The sequence below is a fragment of the Paramacrobiotus metropolitanus genome, unplaced genomic scaffold (genome assembly GCF_019649055.1).
Source record: "Paramacrobiotus metropolitanus isolate TYO unplaced genomic scaffold, Prichtersi_v1.0 Parri_scaffold0000156, whole genome shotgun sequence".
Classification (NCBI taxonomy): Eukaryota; Metazoa; Tardigrada; class Eutardigrada; order Parachela; family Macrobiotidae; genus Paramacrobiotus; species Paramacrobiotus metropolitanus.
The window spans coordinates 140,196-165,891 of record NW_026570376.1 but is presented as its reverse complement, the minus strand read 5'-3'; the positions used below and the strand labels follow the sequence as shown (position 1 = coordinate 165,891).

Genomic DNA, 25,696 nt, shown 5'->3' with positions numbered 1-25,696 from the left:
AAAATACGTACAGAACTGAACAGTGGTGTGGTGGTAATCCGGTCACCCTCCGCCTAACGGACGCGTGCACCGGATAGTGATAGTTTAGTTCACTCGCTCACGTAATGTAGTGGTAGCTCGGTTACTCGCTCAGTTAACGGACTGGGTACACCGGACAGTAACGGTGTTTCGGTTAATGCATACCAACTTAGCCGGCTTTGAGCACTGAACGGATGTAGTAACTCGGTTAGTCACTAACCTATATAGAGGGCTTTGCTCACTGAACACTACTCGTACGGGCAGTCATTTCACTATATAATTTCCAAGAGTCATCTTCGGCTTCGCCTCAGATGCTCTTGTGGTCTACGATCAATTTTCCGGAAAGTCATTTTAGTGCAATTTAAAATTTAACCATACATATATAGGTGGAAATATCGTTTGATATATTGTCCGAAATTTTATAGGAATGATTTTATTACGAAAACACAGGCACAAAACGATTAGGCGCGATTCAAGTATTACGTAACGGCTCAGGGTTGGGGGGTGGGTCCGGCTGGCGTTACCCGCCCATAAGTAATACATGGATAAAGGTCACAAAAGGGTGGGGGGGTGGTCGAAAAAGTTGAAAATTTCCGTTACGTAATACTTGAATCGCGCCTTACAGTGAATTAAGCTGCTGTTCAAGTGGGATGGCTAATCCACCGTACCACGATGTAGCAGCTGTAAAGCTAACTAATAGCCAAAAGGCTGGCATGGTCGGCAAGATGCTGACCGGAAATGAGGTGGCAATTACAACTACCCTAAGTGAGATGAGACGATTCATCCCAGCGTTATCACAAACATCAACGCCGGTCATGGCAGTCACAGCAAGATTCTTATTAGCAAGTAAACTGGGCAAGCAGGCAAAAAGCAAGGTTAGCGAGCTAGCAAGAAGCAAAATCCAAAAATGATCCTAGTGCGCCAAAGTAAAAGTCAAGAGCATCGAGATTGTAGCGGTAAAACGGTAAGATAATGAGATGCTGATGCTGATTCATGATCTTAATGAGGAAGAGAAGCAATGCATGAACCAATAGCAGATGTAGAAAAGCATTTAACAATCCCATTTGGCGGTACTACAATTTTCTATCGTTACAATATGTAGCGTGCGAACAAGCGAGAGCGTGCACACACCGGCATGAAGCAGCACGAATTACATAGCAAGGACACCGCCACATGGAAGCGGGATCAGTTAGATCAGCTGGAGACATGCTGCCGCTGTCGGAATCGGGGTAATGTTGGCGGCAGCGTTGGAGTCGCGGCCAGCGGCGGTAGAGGAGAATAGGCAAAGCACCGAGTAGCACAACTGCAGCCAGCCTAAAATCCAACCAGGAATAATTTATCCATTTAAAACTTATTATTTTATAATATGACACTTTAAATTTACGTATTTTAAAATTTTCTAAATCACCAATCGCCAAATTTTTTATGTCACCAATCTTATATATAATTTAGAGAGCAAAAATGGTGAATTATATGTTGGAAAATTATTCTACTGACCAAACTGAGTGGGTATTCCGGGATACCCAACGGGGATACCAGCGGACTGTGCAGGTCGCTGCAAGGGGGTGTCAGCGAGCTGCTGGGACAGTGGGGGATCCCATCACTGGCAGCGGGCCGGAGGATCGGCGGGGTGGCGGGTTCGTTGTGGTGGCTAATGAGGATCGTGGTGGGACTGACCGCGCTGTGCATCACCGAGAGGAATTCGAGAGCCAGCTGATCCGTATTCAGGCCTGCGAAGATCGAGCCGCGGTCAAAGACCGGCAGCTGCCCGCTGGAGGGTACTGTGTGGACGCCCAGGCGGAAGATCGGGGTGGGCGAGGAGGTGGCCGATGCCGACACCGGCTGCAACCAATAAAAGCCGTAAAAAATATAACCATATACGGTAATTTTTTTTGTGATTATTTTTAAATTATTTAAGTCTATTTTTCATAATTTCTCGAACTGGAATTTAACATTAAATAAATGGTTATGCATTGAATTTAATTTATAAAATTAGTTGATGAATTAGTTAAAATTGCTTTCAATTCGCCAAAAGGAAGAGTCCGGCAGCGCCGGGGAAACTGACCCAAGGAAAGAGCTGCATGAAACTAGAGGAAGCGGACCAGGTCGCCTGCCCGGGAACAGGCAGAAGCTTAGCCGAATAGCAGTAGTGCAAGTAGGCGAACACGACGAGTTGCGACGCGCTGCCCATCCCGGCGAGACCCCAGCTCAGAAAGGTCATCTCCAGACCGGCGACGCTGAACTGCAGCAGCTTCAGGTAGCCCTTCCACTCATCCTGCGACAACATCTGCAACCACACTGTCACAGCAAGGGCCATTCAAGCGTCAGGCACTCCATGTCTGCAAATCGATCCGGTTCATACAGCGTGACAGCGTAAGGGTGTGTCTGCATCACCTACCGTGGGAATCTTAGAAGTCAACGCGGACGTAGTCCACACTGCTGTACGTGTGCTGCATCGGCTGCCGGTCAACCGAGTCTTCATTGCAAAAGCGGTCCAGATCCGGGACACCTATTTACCGGCAAATTAATTTAATTTTCCAAATTTTGTTATTGTTTATTTTACCGATCATCAGTAATTTCCCATAGAAGAACGAAAACGAGGTTAAGAACTCCACATTGTACTTTACAAATTATATTCAAAGTTTATGAGTTATTAAAAAAATCGAAATGCGGTATATTGTATCTGTGAACGAACTCATGCTCTTGTGATGTAACTCATGTTCAGCTTTTCGGTTCTTTAATTATCTGGTTATGTAAAAGTACAATCGGTAAATTGCTTAATAAAATTATGCATTTATTGAACAATTGAAATTAAAGCCATAATTTGCTGAACGCGAATAAAAACTAATAAGCCAATATAAACATAATTACTTTAATTGCAAGTTACCTGTACAAGTTACAATATTAGCACCGAAAGCGCAGTCAGTTAAACGCCGATTAACAGTATCGTACAAATAGAGTACGATGTAATCATGCCGTACACAGATTACACCTCAATCAATTACAATAAATATCCATCATAATGCTTGCTGACCAGTCAGAGTGACCTCGAGAAAAATCTGCGTAGATTAACACTAAAGCAGTTCTACCTTTCCAGTACCATGATCATAAGGTAAATATTAAAAAATAACTAATACAAAATGTGAAAATGACCAGAACATATAATCGCTAATCTGTACACTTCGACGTAGCAAATTCCGGACATTTTCACAATACGGATTCGCGTACCGGACATCAGAGACACGGTATATATCCTCCGCGTTGCTCGGAACTTGTTCCACATGACAAAAACTGCTTACCAAATAATTATTGCGTTTATGCAGCGGGTGATCTTGAGTGACCTTTTGGCAATGAAGATGAAATGTTCGGCCGTGCGATTGACAATGCCTACTCTATTGAATATACGATGAACAGGGTCTCACTGCAGTATTGAACTTATTCAATCAGAAGACATTTCAAATTAACAGTTTAAATTTAAATTCCAACTTTTTTAGAAGTTTAAAGTAAATTTAACGAATTTTAAAATTTAACTTAAAATTTGAAGGGAGTTATGCACGTGAAAACGATTTTCGTAGCTGTACTTTTTCATTTACGGACAAAACCTGCAGAAGATCGTACCTTGACAGCAACTTGACGCCACAGCGAGCGGAAATGAACTGATAAAATTAATTGGGACTGGAAAAAGGTCACTCCCAACAGATTGTCACCGCAAAAGTTAATGATCAGAAGAGGGATAAAAATAATTATTCAGATGAAGAAGTGCCGGCTGATAAAGGTGAAAAAGAGACTGTTGTCATATTTTCATCATCCGGGCGCGCCGGTAGCGTCAGCACCGAGAGTAACTCCGTCTGGACCTCTGTATGATACTGCAGACTGCTGACCATTTCTTTCTGCATTTGCGTTTGCGTTTTCGCCTCCTGCAGCAACTGCTTTTTTTGATTCGCTGAATTCCGGTTTATAATCAGATTATAAACGGAGTGGAGCATGAGAAGAAGAGTGACCGCGGACATTACGCACAGGGAGATGGTCATCCAATAACCATATCGTGCGTACAGGATCATCCTGTACGTGGCACAAGCCCGATCTGAGGCGCAAACAATATCGGTCATGTTGGAATTAAAGCCGTACGAAAGTTCCATCTGCGCCACCCGAGTGGCATTTTGGAAATCCATCGTTAATTTCGGAAGAAGACCGATAAAAACGTCTGTTAAAAAATGTGATTCCAGAGGATGCCGGCATCTGTTTAGTGGGCGCTTAAATACCATCTGAACACTGAACTAAGAGCATGTGTATAATCGATATCAATATGACGATATCGATTTGTTTATTTCATGAAATACGCACATTCATTTTAAAGCGGATGTGGCAAAAACTTGGCAATCCAGCCGGTAGATTAGCGCCACTGCTGCCTGGATCACGATTACCATATCCACAGAGGCCGTTTAATGGTGATATTAGACTTAAAAGCAGCGTTTTTGCGCCATCCTTTTAGGCAAGCAAAAAAAAAACCTTTTAAATGAAATTCCTGCCTGAACTCTGTGCGTATGTAAAGATTTAGCGCTTCTCCGTGTGTCTAATCTATTCATGTGACATCACGTCATGCTGTTTTCCCAGAGCACCGGAAAAAGTAAGAGCATCATCCCGAAAGCACTTTACACAGGCAGCGCCAACCGCAATTACGGATAAGCAGGCTTTGATTCGTTGGCTAAATGTCAAAAAGTAATGATAACTTAATTAAATACTTGTACGAAAAGATCCCAGTGCGTCGCCAGTTGACCATAATTAACAACGAAATGATTTTTACCCGTTTCGTGGCCAGATACGAGATTGTCCCGGCAGTCAATAATTACTGTAATTAACATTAAAAAGCTTATTGTTACAAAAATTATTTTTATTTTTTAATTATTATGAATTGCGTAATTGATTTTAATGCGCACTCGCGTCACAGTGGAATGTCTTCATTCTTGGCGATGCTTTTTAAATGTTACGTAATTTAAGTGAAGTATTAAATTTTAATGCGGAGTATGTGTGATTAAGTACTATTAATTCATAGTTTCAAGTAGGGTATTATTACTATCAAATTTTAAGTGGAAAACTATTATTACTTTGAAATCTTAACTCCATAATCCTATATAATTATGTAATCTTTGTAATTATTATCGCACGGCCAATGGCGACCATTAATGCATAATTTATTTATTTAATATCTTTTTTTCCGTTAAAAATACTACGCGCGTTTACCAAATGCAATGCAGCACAAGAAACCAAAACCAAACAGCTAACAACCATAAATAATGCCGGGAAAATCCCACAATCCACAAGCGACGAATTAATTCCACCAAGAAGAAAAAAACAACAACCAAAATCAAAATTAATAACTAATGCAACCTTCTCATCTGGCAGCGCCTAAACCGACCATCCACTTCCCGCTTTCTGCTGCTGCTGTTGAGCGGATTTGTCCTGCTTCTCCGCGCCGTTGTCCTTGGAGCGCGATCCGCCCTGCGACGAAGGGTGGAACTTCTTGGAGGGATCCCGCGCCATCTCCTGCAGCGTGCGGCAGGGCTGGAACTGGTCGCCGTACAGCTGCTGGAAGTGCTCCATCTTCTCCACCAGCTCATCCGCTCCGTACAGGTCCACGAAACGGAACGGACCTGGTACAAAAATCATAACATAATTACCATTTATGGACACACATCCTTGTTGATGTCTACTTAATGTAAGACAATAAATCATACTGCACAAGACAACAAATCGCCAATCCAATTCTTAAAAAAAGCAAACCAAATCAAAAAATAATTCTACCAGAAATATATCAACCTGATACTTAATCTTTCATTTAAAAAATAAAGAACAGAAAAATATACAGAACATTAAAATGTTTTAATGTCATAATGGGACGGTAACTGACCAATAATTCATTAATTTGTTGTACCGATAGTTCTAATATATACTCGAATATTGTACAATCGGCAATGTATTCGAATATATTGCACAATCATACCTCCCCACATGGGCGGGAATCCCAATCCGAAAACGGCAGCCACATCACCATCCACCTGCAAAAAAAGCGCAATCATCATCATATCATCTCGGTGCAGTAAAACTTCACGATTCCCGATTTACTTTTATTTTTTTAAAAAAGAATTCAAAAAGTGAAATAAATATATTAATGTATACAAAAATTCTCCATATCGAATAAGCCTGCATATGGCTCAATCACAGCGTACCGGTGAATTGAGGATGCCCTCCTCCAAGCACAACACCGCCTCGTTGACAAACCGCGACACCATACGCATCTGCAGATCCTCCACGCTCTCACTACAAAAACATACCATTCTTGCATAATTCTTACCACCGACGGAAGCGTGCACGTACTTCTCCACAACGGGCTTGGTGAGGTACTTCTTAAAGATGGCCTCGGCCTCGGGGTTGACCTCGCGGTTCTTCTTGCCCTCCTCGTAGATGTAGATGCCCTTGCCGGATTTGCGGCCCAGGAAGCCGGCGGCCACCACGTCCTTCAACGCTTGGGGGTTGGCCCCGCTCAGCCGCTGTCCGAACACACCCACCAGGTAGTCCATAATGTGCGAGCCCACATCCAGACCCACCTCGTCCGCCAGGGTGGCCGCGCCCACCGGGAACCCGAACTGCTTGAAGATCTTGTCCAGCTTCTTCGGCTCGTGGCCTTCCTGTTCGGCAATTAAAAAATAACCATAACCACGATGAAATCAAGCTTGCGACATATCAAATTCTCTATTTAATTCAGTAACCATTTAAAATTAACCTTTGCGAATTGAAATTAATATTTTCAAGAAAATTGTACGTAATAACTTTCTTGATAAAACAATCTTAAGAGAAGACAACCGTAAAAGATCAAACAATATTAATCAGGAAAGTAGCTGATGTACTCGTAATATCAAAAAAGAACAATAAAATTAATCGCTTACTGGCGCTATTGCAACCGTTTCTAGCGCGTAAAAGCCTGGCATTCTCGAAAAACTAATACAAAAAATTTATTTTTCTGACCGTCGCCGGTGTACATGATAATATGCATATTATTATCAAATAAGAAAGCACTAAACAACCAAACCCAGCGCCGCCGTAAACTGGTTAGCAAAGTCTACGTAACGCTAACCACTTGCAGAAACCACATTATTAAAGGATAAAGCATATTCATGCATGGAAAGATTATTATACTGAATCAACAGAATGTTAGAACACTGCCAGCACGTTGTTACCTGTAACAGGCGCATCATCTCGATCTGCATGGGCGCCAGGATGCGGGTGGTGTAGAATCCCGGCCCATCCTTCACCGTAATGACAATCTTCCCCTGCTTCAATCCAACGTGCACTGCCGCCGCTGCAAACCAAAGCCCGTCAACAATCAAAACGAGAAAAATCATTCATCACCAAGCAGTAATTATAAACAAAATTTAAACTGGTATACGGACAACATGTTAAGAATGTGTTTTAACGACAATATATCTACACTGTACTACGCTGTTCAATAACATTACCAATCCACCGACCATGTGCGTCACGAATCAAGTCTTACACAAATTCAATGTGCTGGATAGAAATCGTCAAACAAAAATAATTACACAGCGTTGACCAAACTTTAAACAAAAATATATCGCAGTGTTAAAAATACGGTTTATACTAATCTAGCACATGCACCTTATGCGACTAAAAACACTTCCAAAAAAAAGAATGAATTTACGAACCCTATCAAGACCACCAAAAACCGTAAGATACAACCGAAAAACCATGCCACGCAAAAGAACGACGGACTAAAATGATTACTAACTTAATGGTAAGTTACAAGTATGTCCATATTCGTAATTCCCTTATTAGGCAAAACAAAAGAATATTATCAGTGAGGTAGAGCACGATACGAGCAGTCTATCTGCGTCTACGTACCGGCGGTATCCTGGGAGGTCTTGTCGGTGGTGATGATCTCCAGCAGCTGCATCTTGTCCACCGGGGAGAAGTAGTGCATCCCCACCACTTTATCCGGCCGCTTACTGGCCTTGGCGATGTCGGTGATGGGCAGGGCGGAGGTGTTGGAGGCGAAGACGCAGTGCGGCGGAGTGGCCGCTTCCACTTCCTGCAGGACTTTGTGCTTCAGGTTGATGTCCTCGAACACCGCCTCAATCACGATATCGCACTCGCCAAAGTCGTTGTACTTCAGCGTCGGCAGCAGTTGCGACATGATCTTCTCCCGTTCAAAACTGCAAATCACCGGCAAAATTCCATATTAGAAAAAAGCTGATGCGCAAATATAACCATTCAGCAAAATCTGATATATGACAATGGCCCTTTTTTAGCTGAAGATTTTTCAGCCTCACGCATAAAAATCGAAGGCCGTGAGGAAAAATCAGTCGGAAATCAACTGCTGAGTAGATGGGCTTAATTGAATGTCACGCTAGCATTACAGAACCAAATGACCAGAAAACAGACATTTATGTGCCACTGTTCTACGAACTCGTTGTCGAAATATTTACCTCCAAATTACACTATAGCCAGCAACCACGCAGTAGCAGCTTAAAAATTTTAAAGAAAACTAAAGCTAAAAAGGCTAAACTTAGCTTTTTTATGAAAAACCTGAAACTTTTTCGTAATATAAATTTACAATAGTAAATTCACAATTCGTTTTTCTGATTTTCGTAATATAAATGTAGAAAAGCTTAAAAAATTTTTTCGCAAAGAAAATCTATATCAGCGTAATTTAAATGTAAATAAATGCCATAAGGAAGCCACTGTAAATGATAATAAACAACCACTATCAATTAAACAAAAAGTTACAACTGTCCACATGAATTCAAAATCAAAGAAGAAGCGCACCAGAATTTCTCACGACACGTCGCCGATGCGTTGCCTGGCTCAATGTGCCCATACACTACGAAAACACACCACTACCGCAGTGGTTTGTACAGCTACGGTTTTACCTGGTGAATTTCTTCTTCTTAACGGCGGTGGCTAGTCCCTTGGCGATCTGTTCCTGGCCGCGCGCCAGCCCCTTATCGGTGGCATCCTTCAGTATCACCTTGAAGCCCTTGTCCACGCTGACGTGAGCAATCCCGGCGCCCATCAGGCCGGCTCCCAGCACCCCGATCGTCCTGCCAAAACATACCGGATTACTCTCACGCAACGAAGCAAATGACGTACTGGGTCTACTGCAGGAAGAGTTAGGGGTGCCTACTTAATGGGATGCTGCGGGGTGCCGAATCGGTTCTTCTTACAGGCCACTTGTCCATGGTACAGACCAATCAGGGCTTTGCTTTCCCGGGTGGACGACAGTTCACCAAACGCCTGCATCACACACCGAGACTCACCACCAACATGCATACGTGAAACAGCAATCAGAAGCACATAGAAAAATATACCTATATTTAAAAGAATGAACCATTAAAAGTTTTGAAAAATTTAAAACACATACACAATGGTACTTCGATAACAGAAGAAAAGTCTTATAATAAACTACACGGTCGTATTACTGTACTCGTATATTAAAGCTTTGCAAAATTGTTCTCGAGAAAGCCGAGTACGCCCATACACTACGAAATCATACCCATATTCCATCCAGCAACTCGCTAGCACTTAATACCAGAACCAGATCATGGTTCGGCACTCTTATTTCCGAATTATGGTTAGAATTCGACACACTATATTAATGTGTAATATGCAAAATTAACATATAAATTTTTACTTTCATATGCCACAACCGGGCGGGCATTTGCCACGCGTTACGGCATCAGATATAAAAAGTAAAATGTTCAAAATTAAGAAAATAAATATTCAGTATAGGTATGTTTTGCTGTATTTGTACATCTTAAGACGCCAGTGAAATGCGCATATATACAGATATCAAAAGTGAAGGAGAAAACCCTTAAAAAATAAAGGCTTTTTACCTTAGCTTCGGCGTCATAACCGCTGCTTGATCCCTCAGCCAATCCAGTGCGGATCACATCCAGAATCTTCAGCGGCGCCGGATACAATCCCGACGTGGTCTTCATGACGGTCTCGCGGGCCTTCTTCAACACAAAGTTACGCCCAAACTCCCGACTGAAGATGAACTTTTGAATGCGCTCCACCAAGGGGCGTGTACGGTTGGGTTTGAGCTTGCCAGAGGCCAAATCCCTAAGTAATCATACTATTTAGCACCCCAACAAAAGGACAAAGACACTGTAGCGTATTACTTGGCGGCCTGAACGGCAACATCCTCCAAATAGCGGATAGTGTTGGTCTCCGGGTCGGCCAATCCCGGTCCGAGGGGGTCCACGGTCAGATCGATCAGACCCATTCGTTTGGCGTTCTTGGCGCGGATCGTACGGCCGGTCAGCATCATGTCCATGGCGGCGGGCAGCGCCACCTGATAAACGTCCGATTAATTAATTTCCAGAAATTACTTTTGAATACTTTCATATCAAAACCATCCTGTTAATTTTAAACCCGGTTTTATGTCGAAATAACTACGCTATCATCATGTTTTAATGTATTTCCCGACAACAAGTCATAGTTCAATAAACTGATCGATCAACCAAATATCGTAGTGTAACGGCTGTAGTAGCATCATACCCACGTTCAGCAACACGCGTAATAATGATCAACAAATTAAATGCGCACTTTACCGTTATGTAGCGTTCGTAATTAATTTTTTGTTGCTATTAGCCATTATAAAGTCAAGCTGGTCATCAAAGGTATGAATATTCTGTCTATTTTCGTTATCGGAACACTTAACTGATACCGAAGCCAAGAAGCAACGTCGGTAAGCATAAGTCAGATTTGACAGAAAAATACAGATAAAATTAGCGGTATGTTTTCCCTTACCAAATTCAAAGTTCGTTGGGTGCCGCCTGCACCGGGCAGTAAGCCCAGCATCACTTCGGGGAAGCCGAAACCCGTCTTCTTATCGTCCACCGCGATGCGGTACTGGCAGGCTAGAATCGTCTGTAACCAGGACGTTCATCACTATCGGAAGCATCACCAGTTAACCCTCCAGCGGGCGGTGCCCGAAGGAGTGCGAATTTTCTTTTGAAAATCGGGATTTACCGATGAAAAAAATCAATTAAGATAGGGAATTTTTTAGAGTTTGTGCTGACCATAGGTCAGCGGTGGTGACTAGGTGTTTGCCAACGCCAATGCCCATGGACGGTCTACAGCATATAAATGCTTATTTTGTAATAATTAGGCTAACAGGAATAAAGTAAAAGCACTTACTTCATTAAATAGCACAAAAAAGTACTTTAAAACAGAAGTATAGAAGTGGTCAACAATTTGACCACTGGTCAGTAAAAAATTAAAACTGCCAAAACCCGTTTTCTTGCATTTTGACCACTGCTACATATAAAAAACATTGAAACAAGCGATTTTGAGACTAATCCTTCCCAAAACTTTTATCAGTCTCTCCCATCGTACTAAACGAAGCAGTCTTTGTGCAATTTAACATTGCACTTCTTCATTTCTGACACCGAGTTACCTGCGTGCATTGTTTTGCTTTGCACGTTTCCTGGATGTGGCCGCAGTTGCCGGTATGGGGAAAGCGGCGGAAATGGTTCAGATGCAAATGCGATTGGCGCCGAACCAAATGTTAGTTGTCACTAGCACTTTTCGAACGAAATTCATTAGTAACCGGATGTGACCTATATAAGGCTGTTCGGAAACGTTAACATCACTAATGTTATCATTACAGTTCGCAGTTGCCCGAGACTGGTCAAAACTCAAAATTTGCATGTTTTTGGCTACGTGGCTTCACAGCTTTGCTTGCCCAAGCGGTGCATCGGTATTCGGTATCGAAGGTGGAACGTGGCAGAAAGCAGTGTTGTGCTGCCATTTCAATTCACAGAGCTACAATTATACACTGACGGTAGAATTAGAATCTCATCTACAATGCCGACCGCCCGGGTGGTGTTCAGCAACCCCATGTTTTGCCAACCTCCTACAACCAAACCGCATGGCGCATGTTTGGCGTCCGAACCGATATTAAGTTATTCCGGTTACGTAGTGATAAGAATCTGTCGAAAGTGCACCCGCCCGTGTATTCACAACCCTTCATGGGCAATGGTGTTGGCACGCAACACACGTTTTGACGGACTGCGGTCATCTATGGTTCAACTTATAGAATCTGCGTTAGACATTTTTGAATAAAGCGTTGTCATTTGTACCTTGCTGATTTATCTCCGGTTTAATTACTCATCCACTAATTAGTTAATTAGCAAGATCTGCGAGAGATCAGAAAGTCCGAAATTGGTCATTTTTGGACACCTGTAGTTTGTAATTATCTTAAGATACAAGTTTGAGTTCTGTTGTTACTGCTGCTTTAAGGTCCCTTGTTGCTAATTATGCAAAGGGATATCAATTAACTGTTCGCGATCCCTTGGAAAAAAATTCTGAACACCATGTTGCGCCCTGACGCCAATGCCCGTCAACGGGTTAATCAATGAAAATAAAAACAAAATCAAGCAAAAATAATTATTAGTTATAATTATCAAGCAAAATCAAGCATTATTAGTTATAACATTAATACCAATTAAGTTGATAATTTTTTTCTGAAGCAATTAATATATTTAAATTTAATTTCAACAACTCCAAGTCTACGGACACAGTCCATTAGCCAAGCCGCTAAGAATATCTCAATTAATCCACAATCAGATTCTTGATGAAAGTTTACTTGAGCAGTTTCGACAAGCATGTTAATAACGATGATAGTAAGATGCCCAACATGTTAAATGCTAACCTCCAGTCCCCCGCCCAAGCAGGATCCGTACACGGCGGCCACGATCGGTTTGGGACTGTTGGCCATCTTCTCGAACATGGCCTGGCCGCCTTTGGACAGCGCGGTGACCGCTTCCGCCGATCCACACGATTCAATCATACTGCGCACAACACCCGAGCAATTGCTCATTTCAGTTGATTAGGGTCACAAACCGTTCGAACATTGTCGTTCTCACTTGATATCCGCGCCGGCTATGAATGTCCCGGGCTTCCCGGAGATCAGCACCACGCTGGTAATGTCGTTGCGGTTCCAGATTTCGTTCATGATTTCTTCGAATTCATTCTGCAAAGCAAATTAATATTCCTCGAATATCAATAAGACTTTTTTCAAAATTTCATTTCCTCGAATATTAACAGAACCACGTGGAGAATAATAATCAACGATAGTTCTCCTTCCCATGCTACAAATACAGCCAATCCTATTTTTAGACGAACATCGTAGTACAGCGGCTTTAATGGCAACTCGTTTATGGAAAACAGACAAATTTATCACCAATAACAATTACCGATGTACGAGTACAATTCTCCCCAAATTTTTATTTATTCATGAAAATTTGTTCATTAAGCAATAAGAACTAGAAAAGCGAATAAAATCGTAAAAGTGTTATCATAAAAAATGATCATAACTTCAAAGCGCAAATAGATAAGTCTGACCGCGTCGAAAAGCAGCAAACTGTCAGCTATTCCAAATTTGTATCCAGAAATCATAAATGTGTTGGTTACCTGCATGTCGCGGCTGAGCGTGTTGACCTTGGAATTGGGCGCATCAAAGCGCACGATAGCCACTCCGTCGCGGACGTCCAGGTGCAGATGGCGACCGGACTGCTCAGCGCCCGCGGAGGACAACGACTGCAGAGGATCGCGCTGCTTACCGCCTGCCAATAATTTCACAAATCGTTATGAGCAATTTTAAAAAATCGCACTGGTCGAGTGTCGTAATTCTGCGCTGATAAACTTCACATCTATCAATCATAATGAAAATTATTCACGAACCAGGGATAAATCTCAGTTAATGCACAATCCAGTCAACTGCATTAATGATACAAAACCACAAGTTATTATCATTATTATTCATTTTTACAATAAATCATTCAGCTGCACTTGTGACTTATCTATTAAAAAACAGTAAATTGATTAGAAGAGAAAAAAAAATCCATTCCACAAACCTTGCGATGCCAACATGGCGCTGCTGGTGGACATATTTCGGGCTGACCAAGCTGCAAAATACAAATAAATTAATCAAAAATCATCCATCTAATGATTCGCGATTGGCTAGGGCGAAATAACACAAAATAAAAATTGGCAAAACGACTCCTTCGACACTGTGTACTGGCGCCGCAGCAAAACCACCATCGTCCAATAAATAATCAGCAAGTAAATTTTTTTATTGCAAAATTTTATCTTCTTTAAAATATTATGGAATATTTTCTTCTCTACTTTGTTGAAAAAATACGGAAAATTATTTTTCAATTAAAAATACGAGAAACTGACGGCTAAAGCGGAAAACTGCGCCGATCAAGCGCGTGCACTGCCTACCTGTCAAGGGGCCAAACGACTGACTGCCCACCACAAAAGCCCGACGCGTATCGCTCGCCAGGGAACGCTGCACGACGGCCACGGAGGTCCGGGGCAGACCCTGCACCGTCAGCAGCAGTCGCTGCGACTGTCGGCATCCGCTGCGCACAGCTACCTGCCAAGCCATTCTTCACCACCACCTCACAGTCCACTCCACAACCAACTACACCAAAAACACCAGGAAAAATGTTAGACCCCTAGGAATTAGGTCTTCGAGGCTTCCCAGCTCAAAATCTTCTTGTAAACTTGTAAATTCGATACAGGGACTTTAGCCCTTGATAAGGAAATTATCTCTGAAGAATTCACGATGCAAAGTGCGGAGAGATTACGGCGCGCAGAGATGCCACCATGATGCAACGAACCAAGCGTCACAGAAAACGACACTGCTGGTTCCACGGCAAGTTTATGGTGCTGGTTGGAGTTAGGATGTCCGCAACTCACCTGTTCCGATGGAGAACGATGCAGTCTTGATAATAAATTATAAATAATCCGAGGCAAAGAGAATGGCAATGGTGGCGGGGGTGCGGGAGATTTTAGGGATGCTCGGGGTGTTCGTGTGCGTTTTCCGTGTGCGGTGTAAAGTACAAATCACACTGAACTTATCATTCACGCGTTGCAGACTTGCAGCGCGTCAGCCGATAGGCCACACCCCGCTGCGACTGTCTACTGCGGTAGCCGCCGCCTGGCCGCAGTTGCATTTGTAACTGGTTCGATTAACGCAAAATTAACGCCCAAAGAATGTGGCCATTATTTTTTATTTTGATTGTTGTTTTGTATTTGTTCGCGGACTCCACACGATGAAGTTAAGCAGAATCAATTTTTTATTCGGTTTTAATAATTGTAAATGAAGCTAAGAAACTGAGTGAATATGAATGGCAATATCTGTAGATCCTCGCTAGGCAGAATTTCAGTGAAATACGCCAATTAATTAACCCCAGACAAATAATCATGAGCAAAAGCCTAATTAAAAAGATAAATAAAAATGCCATCAATCCATGTCATTACATTCAAAACAAAAAAATTAAGTTTTAAGGGACACTAATTTACCAAACTGTAGCAGTGTGTAGATGCTTTCAGTTTGTACCCCGACCAGTACTGTAACTCTACATCCAAATGGGCTATAGCCATCGTACTACGATATATACATCCAATTTCTTTAGAGGACACTACTTAATATTACTGCATTAAAGCCCAAAGAAATTGAGAATTTCCGGAACACAAATTCACCATACTGTAGCATATGTGCACCAGATACGAGGTTGAATCGATTCAATAGCCATCGTACTACGGTATGCCTTAAACTAAGCGCATCCACTTTCTTTATGTTAAATCTAGCATGAAATGCGCAGCTACGGTACGATGAATTCCCGAGCGTCGATCCAATGCAACAAATTTCCCGAATAATATTATTAAATTTTGTCCACTAAAAATATCATCCATACTATGCGAATCGACAAAAATCTTCGATCAAAAAGGTAGCCAAAACGTCGCAGCGACTGTCATCCACTGTATCAAAGCGACACGCAATCCGTAACCAAAAAGCCAGAGACAGAGAGAGAGAAAAAAAATACAATAATCCGGTCAATAACCAAGCCAAAAACAAACAAAAGCAGGGACCCCCCATCTACTCCATAAATGAAAAAATCACGGAAAATAAAAGATAAATACGCAGACACACAGACACATCATACGATTACCATGCCGCAATCAGTTCGCAACAAACAGTTTTCCCACGCACTGCCACCGCCCAGTTGATCCATCCGACACCCACCGCCGGTATAATCCGGTTGAGAATGGGCATCATCATAACGCCAACCAGACAGTGAAGCAGCGCTCCGCACCCCATACGCCCGCATCCGGCTGGAAACAGGGAAGGAACGGCTGTTCCTCCCCCGTTCCCGCCGGGATCTTTAACCTCAGCAGGCCGCCGCGCTGATATCCTTCCCGCTGCTCTTGGTGATGTTCAGTGTGGTGAAGATCTCGGAGCAGGTCGGATGGATGCCGGTCGTCAGGTCAAAGTCCTTCTTCCGGGCACCTGCAAGCAAAGTTAATCACCAATTAATCGTATGTACTAGACAAACCAAACCAGGCGATCGAAAGTACTTTTCAAAAAATAAATTAATTACCAGTTATCAAATTAATTTAACTGATGTATGAAAAACGATAGGACAATAACAAACTACAAATTTCTAAAGAATAAATTTCAGAAATAAACATACGATAAATCAGCGATATAAAACGCCTCCGACAAATAAACGCTTAAAAAAGACTGAAACTGCAGCCTAAACCAGCTACTCCGTTTTTCGATTTTCAAATAATGGAATGGGTAATAATTACGGTAAAGTCAAAAACGAATGCAAACTAATAAACCCAGTGCTTGCGATTTAAACATTTGTAGAAACGTGCCGCATATTTAAAAGCCGACTTGACAGCTATAAAAGCCACATTACTACGATATCATCTGTACAATAGAGCTGGCACAGCCTATTTAATATCGTAAAGCCTACTTCGACGTATATTTCCCATTCCGGACATCTTCACAAAATGGGTTCGCGTACCGAACACCAGAGAAACGGTATTCTCCGCGTTGTTCCACATGACCAAAACTTTTCGGAACATGGATTACATGGTAAACATTTTTTTTACAAGCTTGTTTTCGAGTTTAATGAAAAACTATCAAGTTATCTAAAGCGGAACAACTCAGAGAATACCCTGTCTCTGGTGCCCGGAAGCGAATCCACCGGGCGAAAATGTCCGGCATGAAAAGAACCCACACTGCCGATTTATGCCGGGCACTATAGACGTATCATGCGGGTGCCACAGAAAATAATGAGACTGTAATTTCTGCCACTCGATAAAATTGTTGTCCCTCACCTAGACGCATTCCCACCGCGTAGCCCTGCGTGATCTCGCCGGCATTGGGTCCGCACACATGGAACCCGATGACCCGTTCGTCCTCCGACTTGAGACACACCAGCTTCGCGTAGCACGCATTATCGGCATGCCCCGGCAGCGTCCATTCCAGCGGCCGGTACAGGGTGTGGTACACCTCAATGTTCTCCTTCCCGTACTTCTCGATGGCCGCCTCCTCGGCGTACCCGATGGCGCCGTACTCCAGCGGGGTGAAGACCGTCGTGGGGATCATGTCGTAGTCGTACACTTCGCTCGATCCGCCGTACAGACGCCGCGCTAACATCGTGCCCGCTTGGATGGCCACCTACAAAAACAACACGATTCCACGATCTTTCCGGGAATGTTATTGACTTTCTCACTCAAGGGTTTGATCAATATTTAACCCAATACAACAACATTCTGCTGATTCATTCAGCCGTAATAATTGGACAACAATATTTTCCTTGTGAAGAAAATATTCAATCCGTTTTAAAATCACGAAATTTATTTTATGGAAATATTTTGCTTTCTCGTAGGCACAGCATAGGATCTGTGCGCCACTGCGCATAACCGTTTGGCTTGCAATCAATGCTTAAGTCTATGGGAAAGCAAAATGGCTAGAATTTGCGCTGTTCGCCATAAACAGCCACAAGTTTAGTATCAAAAAGTTTAAAATTTTTTTTCTACACCTTTTGATATGCAACTAGCAGAGCTGCACTTTGGTATTCACGTAGCGCGAGCGTCTGAAAGTAGTGAGTAAGCGTCCAAGTTTTAGTGGTGGCGTGTCGTTGCGAGGTTATTTTGAACCACGGACCGACTGATCGGTTCAACCTCTTTTTGTCGTACATTGTAATGTACCTAACGTTTTATTTTTTAAATTTACCGAAAACAAAATTCCGATAAATATTGTAGTTTCTTGGGTAAATTTACGCAACTAAAATTGACGTAAATAATGTACAGTTACAGTAATTCTTTGCTTAAATTATACTGCTACCCAAATTTCATAAGCACCAAAATTTCGGAAGAGGTAAGGAATAAGGACAAAACAAATACTGAAATGGTTTTCACGTACCGGCGTTAATTCGGGGCGGCCACACAGCACATCGCCAATGGCATAAACGTGCTTGACATTCGTCTGCTCGGCAATGGCATCCAGTTTTCCGGTTTTGGGGTTGACTTTGACGCCGGCCTTCTCCAGACCGATGGTCCCTGTGCAGGCATCACGTCCAATGGCAAACAACACGGTATTATACTCATCAACAATTTCCTGTCCCTTTTGATCCGACGTTACCTGTCCACCACGAAAACACACATCCATATCATAATACATTCAGTAGCTTAAAAAATAACTTAAGAAATAACCGAATCGACCAAGGAAAAGGCAACACAAGCAAAATAACAGCAAATTATAAAATGAAAAATGAACAAAACAGTAAACACAACAGCGGAAAATAAATCGGACAAGTACTCAAAACGCTCCCTCGTCCAACAAGAGAAAATTTTAAAAAGACCGGTACAATAAATCGCTAGTATCCACCAATAAATATTGAGAAAAAAATTAAAAATACACCAAAAATTCCAGAAACCGATAGTCTTGCTCTGGCGTGCATATTCAAGACACTTACCCTCAAACGGCCCGGTTCGCCTTCCTCCAGCCTCTCGACCTTGGTCGGCACGGCCTGTTTGATGAACTTAATCCCCTTGGTCTCCTCCATGTACTTCCCTATCCTCTCGGCCATCTCCTGATCGAATCCACGCAAAAATATCGACCGCACCATCACCGTCACATCGTATCCCAGTCCGTGCAGGAAACCGGCGCATTCCAGCGCCACGTAACTGGCCCCCACGACCAGCGTCCGGCCGGGCGGGTAGGGCAGGGAGAAGATGTCGTCGCTGGTGATGCAGTACTCCTTGGCGCCGGGGATGTCGGGGTAGCGCGGCCGACCGCCCGTGGCGATGATGAAGCGCTCCGACGTCAGCTCCACCTGCTTGTTCTTGGCCGTCACCGCCAGCATCTTGTGCGGGTCGACGAATTTCGCGTAGGCGTTGTGGTAGGTGACGGTGGCGTCGCGCAGCGCCAACTTGTATTTCCAATTCAACGAGGATATGTAATCCTGTTCAACAAAACAGGACCTGTCACACGACAGCGTCGGATTATGATGCTCTAGTTTCCCTCACGAGATTCTCATATTACAATATGCACGAGAAACGTATCACCCAATTTTGCCGCCAGCATTTTGCAAAAACTGTTAAGTATTACAGTAATTTACTATAATTATAACATTAAAATCGATATTTATTCATTTATACAGTCACATCATATTTTTTAAAGTTTTTAACTGTGGACTAGCGTTTGCACTTATTTAACTGTATCTGATGGCTATTGCCAGTTGAAGTAGCTTTTATTTATATTTATTCATTAATAACTATTAGCAATATTTATTCAAGTATTTAAATTCTATATAATTTTAACAAAATGGCATGAACAATTCTAAATGCTCAGTTTTATTCGAAAATCTCGACATTTTACTCCGTGTTCCACCGAAATTAGGAAATAAAAGTACCGACGAAAAATAAATATAAAAAAGCCATAATAGTCTTCGGCTTGTGAATTAGTTATGAGACATTTTTTCAACGAGACAGTAGTGACAGCGTTGACTAAACTGTCCACCCACCTGCACATTGGTAATCATCGTCTGCCAGTTATGCTTCTTCTCCTCCCCAATCTCCCACCCGTACTTCTTGGCATCCTCAATCCCCTCCCCCAACAAACTGGCCTGGTGCATCAGCTTCTTCGGTATACACCCGACATTCACACACGTCCCGCCCAACCCCCACGCCGTCCCCATCGGCGTCGGCTGGACAAAATCAAACACGGCCACCTTGGCGCCCAGTCCCGCCGCTTCCTTGGCGGCCGCCAACCCGCCCGATCCCCCGCCAATCACCACCAGATCGTAGTCATACTTCCGCTGCGCCACTTCCCCATTGGTGCTTGTGTTGCTGGCGCTGGCGGGGAGGGTGGCCGCCGACCCGCCGCCGGCGTTGATCAGCGGGAGGAGCTTGCCGTCCTCGTGCAGTTTGGTCGTGGCATCACAGCCGCCGATGTGCTGGCCCCGGATGAAGACGTTGGGGACGGTCTTCTGGTTGGTCAGAGAGTGCAGCGCTGACTGGAGCGCTGGACCATTCGGAAGGGTGTCCAGCTCGATGGCGGTGTACTTGACGGTGAGGGTGTTCAGGAGTTCTTTGACTTTTTTACAGAAGGGACAGGTGGTCTTGCTGAAGACGATCACAGGGGTCGAGTCGTCTTTGATCCATTTTACCACCTGTAACGAAGAAAACGCTTAGTGCCCTGCAAAAATTCGTAATATTTTATGCTAATACCGTATCCGCACTCAGTACACAGGAAGGAAAAATGATTAAAGAATATTCTACGACGTCTAAATGCATTTTCAACTGTTTAATCCAAAACAGTAATTTTAATTAGACACTATCATCACAGTTTACCGTTGAACTGGCAATAGCCAAATTAAAGTGATACGAATTAAGTCGTATTAAGTGATAAGAATAAAAAAAAGTAAAAAAGTAAATTCGTAATAAGCGATACGAATTAAGTCGTATTTCACTACAGTATTCACAAAAACAAGAGATGAATCTTCTGACAAAACTGCTTACAGACTTACTGCTTAAAAACTGGCACTGATTTATTTTCGATAATTGCGTTCACACTTCACAGATTGTACTTAGAAAAAATCCAAAAATAAAATAAAAATAAAATATTTAGAAATTTAGCGATTAACCTCCGAGCACCGTGCACAGTCTACGTTCCGCTTAAAACCGGCATTAATTTGAAACAGCAGTAATTACAAAATCTACACAAGAACTGCACTGCATCATTTACCTGCAATAATTCTACTTGAAATATTAGAATACAAGAAAGTACTATCGATTATACGTCCGTGCTTTGAATGCAAATTTCAACAGACAATGCAAACACGATATCCTAATTGGAAAAATTACAAAAACGCCCTGTCAGCCTACATTCTGCCGGCAATGAAAGACACAACACGCACTGCTGTGTGGGACGGATGGCATTTTTCCATGATAAAGCCCCCTTCTAAACCGCCCATGAACAAATATCCGACAAAAACACTTGTGCCGATACGTTATGGATTATGATGATAAATAGTCCGCACAACTCCCAGCTGACATTCACGAAAAACAAACGCCAAGCCGCATTTCCCTCGACTGCGTCGATACGACTTGGCATGCAGTATTCAAGGACGCTTTAACCGGAAACGTATCCTGCGGCGTTTTTCTTCTCAACACCGGGGATATTCACAGCAATACCTATTCAGTGGTAGCGATCGATTTATTGAGTTCTAATCAGCGCCCAATCCCCGTAAACGTTCTCTGATCCCGCTTGAACCCCACCACGCAGACCGAGTGGTTCTTTTCACATCAATAGGGAGTGTCAAGAGGACTGCAGCGAAGCGGATGCTGCAATCTATCCCATTACGTTAAATACGCTCTTTTTTCTTCAATTTTCCAGACGTTAATTTAACGTCTTTCTTATAGAGCGCAGGAACTAATCCTTAATTCCTTAAACGGAATTTCTGACAATTTAATTACACGTAAAGTCGACATATCTACTGCACCTCTCGGATTTCGTGGCCTTTACGATTAGAATCACGCAGTGAAACACAGCAATTTATCAGCTTTATTATTTATGAATTCTGACCTCCTGCCCAGAAATCCTTCAAAATACTCCAATTAAATTATGAATTATTAGCAAGTTAAAGGTTAGAAAATTCAACAGATATTTTTCAATTAATGCTTCATCTACGCTGTATACACAGGTGTTTTCCATCTTCAACTAACTTGTAAGTGTAAGTCCACGAAAAGCCACAACTCGCCTGGTTATCACTAAAAACGGCCATTTATTTATGACCAATCGATGGCATTTATACGGGAAAGTTTACTGATAAATAAAATTAAAACCTTACAAGTTTACAATTAATAACAAATTTGTTTGGGCACTTTGGCAAAGAAAATCTAGGTCCACCTAACGAATACTGCCCACAAAAACGTCACATTGACCTACAAATGAGAGCAGACGCTTTCCGCTTTCACGAACAAATCTGGCATCGTCTCAAAACTCTTCAGTAGATGTCTGATAAAATTCATCACTGAAACTTACGTCACCAGTACCCTGCCACAATTTTTATAAATACATAAAATATTATTATATTATTAAAATATTATTAAAATATTTCACAAGTACGCTGTACGCATAACATAATACGAGAAGAAATGGCTACTTAATATGTCCTTTTAAAAAATTCTAGATTTAGTGATTTAAATATATAGATAATTATTTATAAAAAAGTAATTAAATTAAATAAATAACAATTATCTGAGTTAAAGTTAACAGTATTTTTTTAGGTTATATTGTTATAAACCAGAGTGCTAATAAGTACTAATTTATGAAATCCGCCTCCTATCCTACGAACCTGTGCTTTATTTTTCTCCAATTCCCGTTCTTCCTCCGTGATGGGCGGCATATTTTCCGTACAATCAGTGGAGTACAATCTCCTTATGGACAACTGAGGATCAGCGCGCCAGCATGAACTGCACTGCGCTGCTGTTGTTGTGATGAGTCCGGGGACCCCACAGGAACCCACCGCCTCGGGCGTCCCTCTCCCTCCTCCACGGACGACACGGGAGCGGGGCGTAGAATAATCACAATGATGGACAACACCACCGGATCGACACACACTCCGAAGTAGGGAAAATGAACGCTGTAAAACGCGGGGCCGATCAGATGCTGCTGACGGGTTACAAGAGAGTGGCGTTAAACGTGATACAGCATGTCGCTGCTGTCTAGCTGTGCCAGCCCACAGCCAACCTGCTTGCCTCAAACCAGTTATTAACATCGTACAGAGAGAGCATTTTCGCTAGAAAGACCGCAGAAGAATTAAGTCAATTGTCTCGTGTGTGATAGCATGATTTATCGATGGCAGACTGCGGTAGAACAACGATTTGATAATTAGAAATTCTCTGATTTCATAGAATTTCTGGTAATTTTGTTCGGATTTTTTTGTGCTGAGTCTTGACTGTTGTCGGGCTGTCAGCTAGCCACCGAACCGTGATGCAGCATTTCGCCGTAGCGAAGTAATGTAAATGTACGGCCGGTCCGCGGTTCGACGGCTTTCAGACCGTCGAAAAACTGCAGGAGTTTTAAAATTAATAAAGCGCTGTACTCGTACTGTTTGTGCGCGCCCCGCCCTGCGCAGAATGGATTTTGAAGTTTCCGTTCACGTTGATCTGCTTTGTGTTATACCAGCGTTGACTGCTTGTCATTTTTTAAAGTTCTAATGAAGTTATTCCCAGACGCAGATTAAAAATCTAGGTTTAAAAGTATTTTTGGAGGAGACAAAAATTATGTAACCGACAGAATTATTTCAGGAACACAGCTGTGAGCAGTGCGCTGCGTAGTGGCCCATTGATGCGTTTCAACATGCTGTCGGATCAGCTGACTGGCTTGAGAAGTTGGAAAACTGATTAGGAGACTAGCGGCCACTGTTTGACTGATACCGATACCTTTCCGAAGAGAATGTTAAAATTTGGCGATAATCAAATCAGTAATTTCAGCAGCCTGTCTCTGCTGCATCATGGCTCGGCCATTCTTGAAGCTGTGATTATTTTAATTTCCGACACTCCATTGCGCTTCCGGCCGATAATGAGCACATGCTGCGATGCCGGGGAAGTTGTCCTTCCGGTCACGATTTTGGCGCATGTGGAAGATGCACTGCATTCCGCGATGACATTTGTTTTACTTTCCAGTAATTAGCAGCTGAGTTGCTGTATTACAATAATCGAGACAGGCAAATAAAGGCAGGTGTACATCTGTACCTGCACAAGTTGCCACGTAATAACAATTCCGTTAGGGGCCGTTTAAAACGCGTTGACAGTCGCTTCTAATTATCTGTACTGTAGCTATTATTTATTATTTTGTAAAACTATTATTTTGTAAAAGCTAATATTTTGTAAAAGCGAGCGTAATTTAATCACTTTATTATTATTTTAATGACACTTTATTAAATACCGATTTCACTGCAGCAGTACATAGGTTAAACTGTAAAATTCCTTTTACCACATAGATGTATTTTATCGTTGTACACTGAGTGCATATATCTTTATATCTTTATATTCATACAAGCTTACCGACCAAATCGTATTTATGCGCCGTTTTAATAGGCTCGTCAACGCGTGGTCAGTTTAAGTCCAGCTTGGTCTTAAAAAATTCCATATTTTCCATAGGTGTGCCAATAGATTTTTGTTTGTTTTTATTACCCAGTGGTCAGAAGATGGTTTCACCAGGTCTTAAGTATAGGAAACGTAAAGAGCACTCGAAGAAGTAAGTACTGTATTCACTGCACAGTTATGAAAAGCCAATAACACAATAATGACTGTAACCACGGAGACTATAGCGGATGCATAAATACTTGCTCTTTAGGTAGAGAATTATATATTATTACGTCATGCAAAGTCCATACGTATTTCAGAGCGTCAAAACGTCAGAAATTCAATACGTATGAACGTCAGAATGTAACACCGTCAGAACGTCATACAGTAAAAACATCGGAACGTTAGACGTTCTAACGTTATAACGTTAGAACGTCAGAACGTTAGAACGTCAGAAAGCCAGAACGTCATAACGTTAGAACGTCAGAACGTTAGAACGTCATAAAATCAGAACGTTATAACGTTAGAACGTCAGAACGTCATAAAATCAGAACATTATAACGTTGGAACGTCAGAACGTTAGAACGTCATAAAATCAGAACGTTATAATATTAGAACGTCAGAACGTTAGAACGTCGGAAAGCCAGAACGTCAGAACGTCATAAAATCAGAACGTTATAACGTTAGAACGTCAGAACGTTAGAACGTCATAAAATCAGAACGTTATGACGTTAGAACGTCAGAAAGTTAGAACGCCAGAACGTCAGAACATCATAACGTTAGAACGTCAGAACGTTAGAACGTCATAAAATCAGAACTTTATAACGTTAGAACGTTAGAACGTCAGAAAGCCAGAACGTCAGAACGCCAGAACGTCAGAACGTTAGAACGTCAGAACGTCATAAAATCAGAACGTTAGAACGTCAGAACGTTAGAACGTCAGAAAGCCAGAACGTCAGAACGTCATAAAGTAACAACATGAGAACGTTAGACGTTAGAACGTCCGAACGTCATAAAATCAGAACGTTATAACGTTAGAACGTCAGAACGTTAGAACGTCAGAACGTTAGAACGTCAGAACGTCAGAACGTCATAACGTCAGAAGGGCAAAACGTCATAAAGTAAGAACGTTAGAACGTAAGACCGTCAAACGTTAGAACGTCAGAGCATCAGAACTTCAGAACGTGAAAAATTA

At 42.3% G+C, this 25,696-nt stretch overlaps 3 protein-coding genes across 5 annotated transcripts; all 3 read right to left on the bottom strand.

Moving 5' to 3' along the window:
• Positions 1 to 1,212: 1,212 nt before the first annotated feature.
• LOC129599858 (uncharacterized) lies at positions 1,213 to 3,775 on the bottom strand. The gene is made up of 5 exons (XM_055498199.1): positions 3,637 to 3,775; positions 2,417 to 2,527; positions 2,084 to 2,357; positions 1,516 to 1,860; positions 1,213 to 1,332 (listed from the first exon to the last, which is right to left on the bottom strand). The coding sequence occupies exons 3-5, from the start codon at positions 2,333 to 2,335 to the stop codon at positions 1,213 to 1,215; spliced, it is 717 nt and encodes a 238-aa protein (XP_055354174.1). The 5' UTR covers positions 2,336 to 2,357; positions 2,417 to 2,527; positions 3,637 to 3,775.
• A 1,423-nt stretch (positions 3,776 to 5,198) lies between these two features.
• Positions 5,199 to 14,953, bottom strand: LOC129599868 (trifunctional enzyme subunit alpha, mitochondrial-like). Of its 2 annotated transcripts, XM_055498211.1 has the most exons (17): positions 14,806 to 14,953; positions 14,326 to 14,527; positions 13,956 to 14,006; positions 13,513 to 13,664; positions 12,966 to 13,072; positions 12,752 to 12,890; positions 10,846 to 10,965; positions 10,215 to 10,387; positions 9,927 to 10,155; positions 9,218 to 9,327; positions 8,964 to 9,134; positions 7,936 to 8,246; positions 7,254 to 7,375; positions 6,394 to 6,704; positions 6,246 to 6,336; positions 6,020 to 6,074; positions 5,199 to 5,669 (listed from the first exon to the last, which is right to left on the bottom strand). In XM_055498211.1, the coding sequence occupies exons 2-17, from the start codon at positions 14,489 to 14,491 to the stop codon at positions 5,425 to 5,427; spliced, it is 2,553 nt and encodes an 850-aa protein (XP_055354186.1). In that variant the 5' UTR covers positions 14,492 to 14,527; positions 14,806 to 14,953; the 3' UTR covers positions 5,199 to 5,424. The 2 variants fall into 2 exon arrangements, with proteins under 2 accessions (XP_055354186.1, XP_055354185.1); XM_055498210.1 differs by having other exon boundaries at positions 6,246 to 6,704.
• Positions 14,954 to 15,749: 796 nt separating this feature from the next.
• LOC129599864 (thioredoxin reductase 1, cytoplasmic-like) lies at positions 15,750 to 24,074 on the bottom strand. Of its 2 annotated transcripts, XM_055498205.1 has the most exons (7): positions 23,857 to 24,074; positions 22,767 to 23,054; positions 19,932 to 20,579; positions 18,882 to 19,370; positions 18,329 to 18,547; positions 17,239 to 17,581; positions 15,750 to 16,399 (listed from the first exon to the last, which is right to left on the bottom strand). In XM_055498205.1, exons 2-7 carry the CDS (start codon positions 22,815 to 22,817, stop codon positions 16,281 to 16,283), a joined length of 1,869 nt encoding a protein of 622 aa, XP_055354180.1. In that variant the 5' UTR covers positions 22,818 to 23,054; positions 23,857 to 24,074; the 3' UTR covers positions 15,750 to 16,280. The 2 variants fall into 2 exon arrangements, with proteins under 2 accessions (XP_055354180.1, XP_055354179.1); XM_055498204.1 differs by lacking the exon at positions 23,857 to 24,074 and having other exon boundaries at positions 22,767 to 23,330.
• Positions 24,075 to 25,696: the final 1,622 nt, after the last annotated feature.